General features: G+C 40.9%; 1 protein-coding gene across 5 annotated transcripts in view; it reads right to left on the bottom strand.

Annotated features, from left to right (window-relative positions):
* The window catches only part of AGBL2 (AGBL carboxypeptidase 2), a 43391-nt gene extending 31936 nt beyond the window's left edge, over positions 1–11455 (bottom strand). For 3 of the 5 annotated variants that reach the window (XR_004479056.2, XM_033412833.2, XM_033412871.2), the window contains exons 1-5: positions 10926–11455; positions 10617–10752; positions 10264–10327; positions 5840–5932; positions 4918–5103 (exon numbers count right to left, since the gene is read on the bottom strand). Coding sequence is in view for 4 of the 5 variants with exons in the window: in XM_033412833.2 (XP_033268724.1) it covers positions 4918–5103; positions 5840–5932; positions 10264–10327; positions 10617–10652 (379 nt within the window). In the remaining variant the exon portion in view is untranslated. The remainder of the gene's footprint in view (positions 1–4917; positions 5104–5839; positions 5933–10263; positions 10328–10616; positions 10753–10925) is intronic. The other 2 variants (XM_033412842.2, XM_033412862.2) reach the window with 2 other exon arrangements.
* Positions 11456–12583: the final 1128 nt, after the last annotated feature.

Genomic DNA, 12583 nt, shown 5'->3' with positions numbered 1-12583 from the left:
CCAATATCACTGATGAACGTAGATGCAAAAATCCTCAATGAAATACTAGCAAACAGAATCCAACAGCACATTAAAAGGATCATATATGATAATCAAGTGGGGTATATCCTAGGAATGCAAGGATTCTTCAATATACGCAAATCAATCAATGTGATAAACCATATTAACAAATTGAAGAAGAAAAACCATATGATCATCTCAATAGATGCAGAAGAAGCTTTTGACAAAATTCAACACACATTTATGATAAAAATCCTCCAGAAAGTAGGCATAAAGGGAACTTATCTCAACATAATAAAGGCCATATATGACATACCCACAGCCAATATCATTCTCAATGGTGAAAAACTGAAACCATTTCCTTTAAGATCAGGAACAAGACAAGGTTGTTCACTCTCACTACTATTATTCAACATAGTTTTGGAAGTTTTAGCCACAGCAATCACAGAAGAAAAAGAAATAAAAGGAATCCAAATTGGAAAAGAAGTAAAGTTGACACTGTTTGCAGATGATATGATATTATACATACAGAATCCTAAAGATGCTACCAGAAAACTACTAGAGCTAATCAATGAATTTGGTAAAGTACTAGGATACAAAATTAATGCACAGAAATCTCTTGCATTCCTGTACACTAATGATGAAAAATCTGAAAGAGAAATTCAGGAAACACTCCCATTTACCACTGCAACGAGAAGAATAAAATACCTAGGAAGAATCCTACCTAAGGAGACAAAAGATCTGTATGAGGAAAATGATAAGGCACTGATGAAAGAACTTAAAGATGATACAAACAGATGGAAAGATATACCATGTTCTTGGAATGGAAGAATCCAGATTGTGAAAATGACTCTACTACCCAAAACAATCCACAGATTCAATGCACTCCCTATCAAACTACCAATGGCATTTTTCACAGAACTAGAACAAAAAATTTCACAATCTGTATGGAAACACAAAAGACCCCGAAGAGCCAAAGCAATCTGGAGAACGAAAAACGGAGCTGGAGGAATCAGGCTCCCTGGCTTCAGACTATACTACAAAGCTACAGTAATCAAGACAGTATGGTACTGGCACAAAAACAGAAATATAGATCAATGGAACAGGATAGAAAGCCCAGAGATAAACCCACGCACATATGGTCACCTTATCTTTGATAAAGGAGGCAGGAATGTACAGTGGAGAAAGGACAGCCTCTTCAGTAAGTGGTGCTGGGAAAATTGGACAGGTACATGTAAAAGTATGAGATTAGATCACTCCCTAACACCATACACAAAAATAAGCTCAAAATGGATTGAAGACCTAAATGTAGGGCCAGAAACTATCAAACTCTTAGAGGAAAACACAGGCAGAACACTCTATGACATAAATCACAGCAAGATCCTTTTTACCCACCTCCCAGAGAAATGGAAATAAAAACAAAAATAAACAAATGGGACCTAATGAAACTTCAAAGCTTTTGCACAGCAAAGGAAACCATAAACAAGACCAAAAGACAACCCTCAGAATGGGAGAAAATATTTGCAAATGAAGCAACTGACAAAGGATTAATTTCCAAAATTTACAAGCAGCTCATGCAGCTCAATAACAAAAAAACAAACAACCCCATCCAAAAATGGGCAGAAGACCTAAATAGACATTTCTCCAAAGAAGATATACAGACTGCCAACAAACACATGAAAGAATGCTCAACATCATTAATGATTAGAGAAATGCAAATCAAAACTACAGTGAGATATCATCTCACACCAGTCAGAATGGCCATCATCAAAAAATCTAGAAACAATAAATGCTGGAGAGGGTGTGGAGAAAAGGGAACACTCTTGCACTGCTGGTGCAAGCCACTATGGAGAACAGTATGGAGGAAGGAAGTATGGAGGAAGGGACAGTATAGTTTCCTTAAAAAACTACAAATAGGGCTTCCCTGGTGGCGCAGTTGTTGAGAGTCCACCTGCCGATGCAGGGGATACGGGTTCGTGCCCTGGTCCAGGAAGATCCCACATGCCGCGGAGCAGCTGGGCCCGTGAGCCATGGCCGCTGGGCCTGCGCGTCCGGAGCCTGTGCTCCGCAACGGGAGAGGCCACAACAGTGAGAGGCCCGCATAGTGCAAAAAAAAAAAACAAACAAAAAAAAAACTACAAATAGAACTACCATATGACCCAGCAATCCCACTACTGGGCATATACCCTGATAAAACCATAATTCAAAAAGAGTCATGTACCAAAATGTTCATTGCAGCTCTATTTACAATAGCCCGGAGATGGAAACAACCTAAGTGCCCATCGTCGGATGAATGGATGTGGCACATATATACAATGGAATATTACTCAGCCATAAAAAGAAACGAAATTGAGCTATTTGTAATGAGGTGGATAGACCTAGAGTCTGTCATACAGAGTGAAGTAAGTCAGAAAGAGAAAGACAAATACCGTATGCTAACACATATATATGGAATTTAAGAAAAAAAAAAGGTCATGAAGAACCTAGGGGTAAGACAGGAATAAAGACACAGACCTACTAGAGAACGGACTTGAGGATATGGGGAGGGGGAAGGGTGAGTTGTGACAAAGAGAGAGGCAAGGACATATATACATTACCAAACGTAAGGTAGATAGCTAGTGGGAAGCAGCCGCATAGCACAGGGAGATCAGCTCGGTGCTTTGTGACCGCCTGGAGGGGTGGGATAGGGAGGGTGGGAGGGAGGGAGATGCAAGAGGGAAGAGATATGGGAACATATGTATATGTATAACTGATTCACTTTGTTATAAAGTAGAAACTAACGCACCATTGTAAAGCAATTATACCCCAATAAAGATGTTAAAAAAAAAAAAGACAGTATGGTACTGGCACAAAAACAGAAATAGTGATCAATGGAACAGGATAGAAAGCCCAGAGCTAAAGCCATGCACATATGGTCACCTTATCTTTGACAAAGGAGGCGAGAGCATACAATGGAGAAAAGACAGCCTCTTCAATAAGTGGTGCTGGGAAAACTGGACAGCTACATGTAAAAGAATGAAATTAGAACACTTCCTAACATCATATCAAAAATAAACTCAAAATGGATTAAAGACCTAAATGTAAGGCCAGACACTATAAAGCTCTTGCAGGAAAACATAGGCAGAACAGTCTGTGACATAAATCAGAGCAAGATCCTTTTTGACCCACCTCCTACAGAAATGGAAATAAAAACAAAAATAAACAAATGGGACCTAATGAAACTTAAAAGCTTTTGCACAGAAAGGAAACCATAAGATGAAAAGACAACCCTCAGAATGTGAGAAAATATTTGCAAATGAAGCAACTGACAAAGGATTAATCTCCAAAATTTATAAGCAGCTTATGCAGCTCAGTATCAAGAACACAAATAACCCTATCCAGAAATGGGCAGAAGACCTAAACAGACATTTTTCCAAAGAAGATATACAGATTGCCAACAAACACATGAAAGGATGCTCAACATCACTAATCATTAAAGAAATGCAAATCAAAACTACAGTGAGGTATCACCTCACACCAGTCAGAATGGCCATCATCAAAAAGTCTACAAACAATATAGAGAGGGTGTGGAGAACAGGGAACCCTCCTACATTGTTGCTGGGAATGTCAGTTGGTGCAGCCACTATGGAGAACAGTATGGAGGCTCCTTATAAATTAACAATAGAACTACCATATGACCCAGCAATCTCACTCCTGGGCATACATCTGGAGAAAACCTTAATTTGAAATGATACATGCACCCCAATGTTTACTGCAGCACTATTTACAATAGCCAGGACATGGAAGCAACCTAAAGTCCATCAACAGAGGAATGGATAAAGAAGATGTGGTATATATATACAATGGAATATTACTCAGCCATAAAAAAGAATATTACTCAGCCATAAAAATAATGCCATTTGCAGCAACATGGATGGACCATCATATTGAATGAAGTCAGACACAGAAAGACAAATATCATATGATACCGCTTATATGTGGAATAAAAAAAAAGGGGTACAAATGAACTTATTTACAAAACAGAAGTAGAGTCACGGATGTAGAAAACAAACTTATGGTTACCAGAGGATAAGTGGGGGAAGGGACAAATTGGGAGATTTGGACTGACATATACACACATAATACACACATATTATACATAAAATAGGTAACTAATAAGGACCTGCTGTATAGCACGGGGAACTCTACTCAATACTCTGTAATGGCCTATATGGGAAAAGAATCTAAAAATAAAAGAGTGGATATATGTATATGTATAACTGATTCACTTTGCTGTACACCTGAAACTAACACAACATTGTAAATCAACCATATTCCAATAAAAATTTTTTAAAAATTTGGTTGATAGAGTTAGTTGGAAACTCTTCTGTCGCTATGAGGGTAAATCTTAAAAGTTCTCATCACAAGAAAAAAACGTAACCATGTGAGTTGATGGATGTTAACTAGACTTACTGTGAAAGTCATTCTGCAATATATATTGTACACCTTAAACTAATACGATGTTTTATGTCAATTATATCTCAATAAAACCGTGGGGGAAAAAACAGTAAAAACTACATTCTGGTATTATATACATGGTGTTCATCAATTTTACCAAAGCTGGTAAAAATACAACTTTTATAAAACTCAACCAAACATACTGAAATGGGAATAATCTAGAAAACAGATTTAAGTATTGATATATTTTGGCCTCTAGAAAGGTATCCTCCCATTCCAATAAACTCAGAAGCATTCTAGTTTATACATTAGTGTAACTTTTGACTTTGGTGAGTGTATACCAGTTTCCCAGAGCTTAAACATGTTAAGGGTGAGCTAACAGATGGTGAATCTGTCCCGTCTTGTACTTTGGTATGTAGAACTTAAAACTGTAATATAGTCTGTCAGAACGGCAAGACCATGACACGTAAGTCACATTACCAATATGATGAATGTTCTCCTTGATGACTTCACATTCTATTGGCCATCTTGGAGCCTGCAGTGGCCCACTGCTGGAGAAAAAAGCAAAGAGATCTCGGGGTTCTCGAAGACGTGAGTTTACTTCACCAAGGTCATCATGAAGAAGCTGTCTGCTCTTAAGAAGTGGTGAACTCAGCATAAGGGAATCTGCCAAAGGGAAAGGGAGTGAGTGAACAGTTTCCTCTTCTTCCTTGGGAACTTTACTGCTCAACTGTAACAAATATGTAGGTTTAAGCACTGTATTAATATATTAGCACAGATACGCAATCCTATGACATGTTTCTCCTTCAAAGAGATTTAGTACGGAATGACAGCATCAAAACTATAGAACGTTAAGTTAAAGTTCTGCCTTAGTCTGTTAAACATTTAAATGTAAAGCTTTAGAGGAAGTTAGAAGAAACTTTTTTCTTTTTTTTAAATCAATGTTAATGGGTCAAAGACATTTCAACAGTGGGTTACAAATAAAAGTTACTTAACGTGTGTTATTATTTTTGTCTAGAGAGAGGCAAAAAAGAAAACTTTCAATTCAACCACTAGCGTTTCAGAAAAAAAGGACATAAAACTTTATTAACTACAGTGAAACAATCTACAAATTACATTTCAAGTTCATAATATAACCATTCAAAGGACAGAGAGACTTACAAAACAGGGAGGTGGATAGGGGCAGAGGAGTGAGCAGGGCCAGAAGAGAGAGAAGAGTTCTTGGGAAATAAAGAATGGGAAAAAAGGGAGGAAAACAAGGGCGTTCAAGGACAAAGGGGGAAAAAAAGGAAATGAGAGGAAGAATGAAAAGAAAGGGAAAGAGTAAGGAAAGGCTGAAGGCCCCTAGGGTGGTAACTCCCAGCTCTGGTGGGGAGAGCAGGAGGGAGAGACATTTCCTTACAGGAGTTTCCGTTTTCTGGTCTGGAAGGACATGAAATACCTCTGTTCACAGCATCTATCTGTCTGTGCACAGTTGAAGATAGACTGGTAGGCCCTAGAAAGGGGAAGGAAGAGGTATGGTTGGTCCGATGGATCTTTCTTTTTCCTGCCCGTGTCCCCTATACCTTTCCATCCCCCGCCCCCACTTTGGGCCCCTGCATTTCTGTGTCTAAAATATTTCCCCCACTGTTTAATGCAGGGGGAAAAGGCAACAAACATTTGAAAAGATGGTAAAGCTGCTCAATCTCGCTCATAGAGAAATGTAAATCAAAATGACAAGGAGATAACGGTTTTTTACCTAACAGACAGTAAAAACATTTATGTGTTTTCACACTCACCCTGGCAAAGGTGTAAGTAAACACGTACTCTCATAACTTGCTGACAAAAAGGCAAATTGGTGCAAACTTTCTGGAAAGCAATTTGGCAATGTCTAGTAAGATCTAAAACACCCAAACCCTTGATTCGGCAATCCCATTGCTAGAAATTACTTTATAGATTTTCTTAACAAAAGCTCGTCAAGATACATATACGAAGATGCTTACTGCAGTAATGTTCAAATAATAAAAATGTGCAAACAACCAAAGCATCCAACAAAAGGGAAGTTAAAATAATTATGACATGTTAATGAGATGGAATACTGTAGGTGCTCTAAAAAGAATGAGGTAGATGCTTCTTGTGCTCATATGAAAAGGCTCTATTTTTAAACAAAAAAAATCAAAGATTATGTATAGGATCCCTATGAGCAATTAAGAAGAAAAGATATATAGACACTTGAGGATATATCTTCTTTTTCCTGAAAAGAATGATTACAATAGTGGCTATATTAAGGGTGAGGCAGGGAGAGCTCTTAATTTCCTTTTGTGTTTTTCTCCTACCATTTGAATTTTCTAACCTTATACATATATTTCCTTTTCTTTCTTTTTTGGTTTCTTTCCTCCGTTCGTTTGTTCCTTCCTTTCCTTCTCTTCTCTCTTTTTTTTTTTTTTGAAACAAGCACATTATAACTCATTCCCTTTCTACCTCCTTTGTACTTTTCTGGTTTAAAAAAACAACAATAACAACATAATAAATGCTTTGCTACAAAGATAAAGAAAAATATCTTCCTCACTCCAATGATCAAAACGGGGGGAAAAAAGTGTCAGGTTATCAGTTATACTCTAACTAAAATTCATCTACATTGTTGTGTCACCTCTAGCAGCTGTCTTTGCATTTTACATTTTTTTATTATATTAAGACTGGCAATTGTTTCTTATCAATGTTATTTCAAGTGTCAGCAAATGGGGCAGGAGGAAGCTGAAGGGGGGTGGTCGGCTGGCTCCTGAGCCATTCCATCTTAACAGTCTCCTTTGCTCAACCCTTGCCTTTCTATTCCCTGCAAGGAGCTCTGGGACACAGAATGGAAAAGCCTTCTGGGCACTGGGATGAGCAAAAATATAAGATACATATTTGAAAATGAAAATGGAATTGCTACATCAAAGGTTAAGTACCATTTTACATTTTCCACCTATTGCCAAACTGCCTTTCTAAAAAATCTTATCTATTCACATTCCTAACAGCAGTGTGGGAGAGTGTTCTCCCACCTCCTGACCGAAAAAAAATTTTTGCCCAAATTTCATAATTTAAAAATGGTACCTTGACATATTGATTTGTATCTTTAATTAGAGGTGAAATTGAGCAACTTTTCATAAAGCTTGTTGACTGTGTTTTCTTTTCTATGAACTCCTTGCTTATGTCCTTTGTCCATTATTCTATTTGGTCATCTTTTACATATTGATTTGTAAGAGTTGTTAAGGAAATTAACCCTTTGACATATTTGTCACAAAATTTTTTTCCAATTATTTTCCTTTACTAATGGTATTTTTTCTATACAGAAATTAAAATTTTTGCTGTAAAAATTATCAGTGTTATATTTTATGGCTTTTGGGTCTTATGTCATTCATAGATTTTTAACTAGAAAAGGGACACAATCAGATTTGCACATAAAAAAGAACACTGCTGTGTGGAAAATGGATTGGAAGGGGGCATCATGGAACAAGAGAAGCCAAGAGACCAATTATGAGGCTGTTTCAATAGTGAGATGATGGTAGCTGGGGGAGGGCTGGGGTGGGGGAAGGATGTGCAGTAAAGAGAAGTGAACTGATGTTTGGTTGGATATGTACTGAGGGAGAAATTCAACTGCATTCCTACCCTTGGATTCCAGAAGAAACTTGTGGAATCCCTGTAAAAAATTATTTTTGCTTAAGCTGGCTGGAATTGGTTTCCACCACTCTTATGCAAAGAGCCTTAACAAATATATCCACCAAAACTGCATGAAAAAAAATCAATGTGTTACTCTTGACCAAGGCGTTCTAACAAATTTTCTAATAATTTGGAGGAAGATCATCCAGAACGCACAGTATTTTAATTTAAACCTACAAAATCCAAAGCAGATCTAGGGAGAATATTTTTTTGTTTTGTTATTTTTCTTTTCATTAAAAAATTTCTTTCTTTGTTTTTTAAGAGAGAACATTTTTTAAAAATTTTATTTATTTATTTTGGCTGTGTTGGGTCTTTGCTGCTGCACATGGGCTTTCTTTAGTTGCGGCGAGTGGGGGCTACTCTTCATTGCAGTGCACGGGCTTCTCACTGCGGTGGCTTCTCTTGTTGCAGGGCATGGGCTCTAGGCGTGCGGGCTCAGTAGTTCTGGCTCGCGGGCTCTAGAGTGCGGGCTTCAGTAGTTGTGGCGCACGGGCTCAGTTGCTCCGCGGCATGTGGGATCTTCCCGGACCAGGCCTCGAACCCGTGTCCCTTGCATTGGCAGGCGGATTCTTAACCACTGCGCCACCAGGGAAGCCCCAAGAGAGAACATTTTTCAGTGATGTCAGAAACTGTGGCCAAGGCTGCTCCCTTGGCTTCTCCCACGTTAGGCCATGTTCTCCTGAACACCAGGAGCTGTTGCTCAAGGACGTGAGGGTTCTGGGGGTCATACAACACTGATTATTACTCACACAGACGCTTCTCCTTTTGCAAGGGGTCCGGTATCAAATCCTCTGTTTCCCCAAAAGAGCCACTCAACAGGTATCGAGGATTATTCTTCCCAACATGCTGGTGCGTAGCAGTTTGGTAAACTGCCCCTCTCAGCTAAGAACAGGCAGTTTACTGAAACGTGCTGGAAGGCTAGTTCATCACCTCCAACATGTAGGTCAACACCCAAACCACTACTACTAGCAAACCTCCTTCTAGTCACCACCTGCCACCACAGGCGTTTACAATGAATACAACCCATTTTCCAAAGAGCTTTCACATTCCAATTTATGTGAATTAAACATCATTTTCTCCATTTCATGCTGAGGAGAAGACTTGAGAAGCAGTATGGTAAAGTGGAAAATTGGGAGGCAGCTATACGACCAAGTGAAGGCAAGTACTCAGAGTGAAAGTGCAGCACTCAGAGTGGGAGCTGCTTTGTCCGGAGGGCTCTGCTGAATCTGGTGAGCTGGAAATTCAGTTTTCAACAAATTACAAAATGAAATAGTTAATAAGAAAGTCTAACAAGGTTGATAGAAATAAAATCAATATAAAAACCTACATTTTAGGGGCTTCCCTGGTGGCGCAGTAGTTGAGAGTCCGCCTGCTGATGCAGGGGACGTGGGTTTGTGCCCCGGTCCGGGAGGATCCCACATGCCGCGGAGCGGCTGGGCCCGTGAGCCATGGCCGCTGAGCCTGCGCGTCCGGAGCCTGCGCTCCTCAACGGGAGAGGCCACAACAGTGAGAGGCCCGCGTACCACAAAAAAACAAACAAACAAAAAAAGCCCTACATTTTATTTCTAAATACCAGGAGCAAAGTTAGAATATCAAAATTTAAAAAGATATCACTTATAATAGCATACAAATATGCAGTTCTACGAAAAAAATTATAAATCTTATTGGGAGACATTAAGGAGGACCTAAGTAAATTAGAGAATTAGACTATATTAATAGATGGGAGAACCTGGTATTGGAAAATTCTCATTTCTTGTCAAATCTGATGTATAGATTCAATGTAATCCCATATATTTTTTAAGCATCACCAGCCAATTCTAAAATTGTATAAAAAGGTAAGAAGAGCCAAGACACTTTTGAAGAACGACAATATGGGAGGACATGTCTTTCCAGAGATCAAGACTGTTTTAATGCCATGTGGTGTCATTAAGAAAGGGTGGTATTGGTGCAAGGACAGACAAACAAACCCTTGTATAAATGGACACGCAACAGGGGTAACACAGCATATCAGTAGGGAAAGGAAGTTCTTTCACTAATGGTGGTGCTGGAAAACTTCATCAGTTTATCCAAGCACAACTCTCTCAGTTGATCAAACAATTTACTTCATGAACCCAGGAAAGGTGATGCTAGATAAGAATGAGATATTACCTTTAAAGTAGCCATAGTACTGGAGGTGATGGTACATGAAGTCTTCATAGGCCTCAGGAAGAGTCTGTGAAACGACAGGCCATCTCAATCAAGAAAGTGCTTTCGTAATTGTAGAGAATTATTATAACAGCCTGTTATAAGAATAATACTGACTCTTAACAAAAATACACAAGCATTGTTGCAGAGGACACTATACCTGGGAACTTCTGTAAACAAACGATGTGAAAGACATTTGTGCAAATTATTCTATCTTTGGGATCAAGATCTCCAGCCAGAAAAAGATGCCACCAGAATATACTTTCGGATCTAGTATTGGATTTCTGTGGAGTGCCTGGAGAGGAGTGTGTACCGACCTGCTGCTTTAGCTCTGTTTCCAAAGCTGGGAACATGTTACTTCTGCATGGTATGCTGAAGACCTGTCAGTGACACCGGCATCCAGCAACAATCCCTGACCAATTTCCAAAAGGGCAGTTGATTACATAGAAGAAGCTAAAAAACCAGATTAGAACAACTGAAAAACTGTAGAAATTCACCCACGTCCCCTCCCTCCGCTTCGCAGCTCCCACGCTACTTTAGGAAACCCTGCGGTACCGCTCCGTCTTCCCTGCCAACCCAACCTCTCCTCAGATAAACAAGGACCCGCCACGAGGCCCGATGCGCACCTGAAGAATCTGGGAGAGCGCCTTGTCTTCCAGCCTCCTCCTCCGGTGGCGCCAGGACCCCTGCTGGCCCCATGCTTCTTTCCCCACCAGTGAGGGAGATGCCCCCCACCAGGTCGCCTCAGGAAAGTGAAAGAAAAGGGGATGAGGGGTCCGGCGCAGTCGTCTCGGGGTGGGTGGAAAAGAAAGGTCAGGAGCCCGGAGAGTGGGCTCTGAAAACGGAATTCAGGGATTCAGGGCTTCCTGGGCAGGGAGAAAGTGGCGAAGGGCAGTTTCCCGGAGAGTCGCGGGACGGGGCGTAGAGATGTCCTACGACTGCAGAGGGAAGGTTGCTACCGCCTCCGCGCCCCGGCCCGTCCGGGGCAGCAGGGGTGCGTACGGAGCCTGTGGCGACAGAGGAGCGTGAGCGAGGCGAGGGACACGGTCCGCAGGTAGAGAACCAGTCGCGCACCGACCACAAGACACTCCCGTCACGCTCACGCGACACTGCTTTCCTCTAGGGCCCCAGTTGCCTAGCAACCACGAGGCGGAAGCGGGAGGGCGAGGCGGCTGGGCGCTTCCGGAGAGCGAGGCTCCGCCTCCGAGGAAGGGGTGGGGAACAGGAGAAAAGTCGAAGACTGGCGTTCAGGTACCAAGGATTCACATTCCTCCTTTCCTACAGTATTGCAGCCTGGCTTCTGGGGATTAGAAATTGCATTGATGGGGACTTCCCTGGTGGTCCAGTGTTTGAGACTCCGTGCTTACACTGCAGGGGATACGGATTCGATCGCTGGTTGGGGAACTAAGATCCCGCATGCCCCGTGGCCGGGCCCCAAACAAAAAAGCAGCTGTTCCTCAGCTTTAGGAAACTGTTGAGTATTGCTCAAACGGAGCCGCTTCCCCTCTTTCACCTTCTCTCCATCCCATAGCTAGAACTGATAAATTACCTCCTACATTGAAAACATACAAGTTAGTAAATTAAAACCACACATTTTGACTATCAAATTGTCAGATTCTAAAAAACGCTCCTTTCTGGCAGGAGAGGGACAAAGGCACTTCGTCCCTGTACCAATTCCCAGAAGTCTGGAAAACTGTTTGGCACTTAAAGCAAAAGCTTTAATGGCTAGTTGACAGCCTCTATTTCCAGAAATATGCTCTACGCAAATTACAAGAAAAACAATTTTATTTTTTAAAATTTTACGGTACATTTTTAAGAATTTGATTTTTTAAAATTTATTTTTCTTTCCTGCATTGGGTCTTCGCTGCAGCGAGCAGGGGCCACTCCCCGTTGCAGTTGCGTGGGCTTCCCATTGCAGTGGCCTCCACCCTGGGAGCATGGGCTCCAGGCACGAGGGCTCAGTAGTTGTGGCTTGCAGGCTCTAAGAGCACAGGCTCAGCAGCTGTGGTGCACGGGCTTAGCTGCTCTGCAGCATGTGGGATCCTCCCAGACCAGGGATCAAACCCGTGTCCCCTGCATTGGGCAGGTGGATTCTTAACCAATGCACCACCAGTGAAGCCCAGAAAAACAATTTATATACAAAATGGTCACCGAAATACATAACGGTAAAAAACCAACACAAGCATACATGACACTGACTAGACAATTATATGCATATAAATATACTAGAATAAAATTCTAACTATTGTTGTCTTTGGTTAACTTTACATGACTCTAAGTATAC

This window comes from Orcinus orca, chromosome 8, assembly GCF_937001465.1.
Source record: "Orcinus orca chromosome 8, mOrcOrc1.1, whole genome shotgun sequence".
In the NCBI taxonomy this organism is placed as follows: domain Eukaryota; kingdom Metazoa; phylum Chordata; class Mammalia; order Artiodactyla; family Delphinidae; genus Orcinus; species Orcinus orca.
Note: the sequence above shows the minus strand (reverse complement) of the source record. Positions and strands in the feature narration are given on the sequence as shown.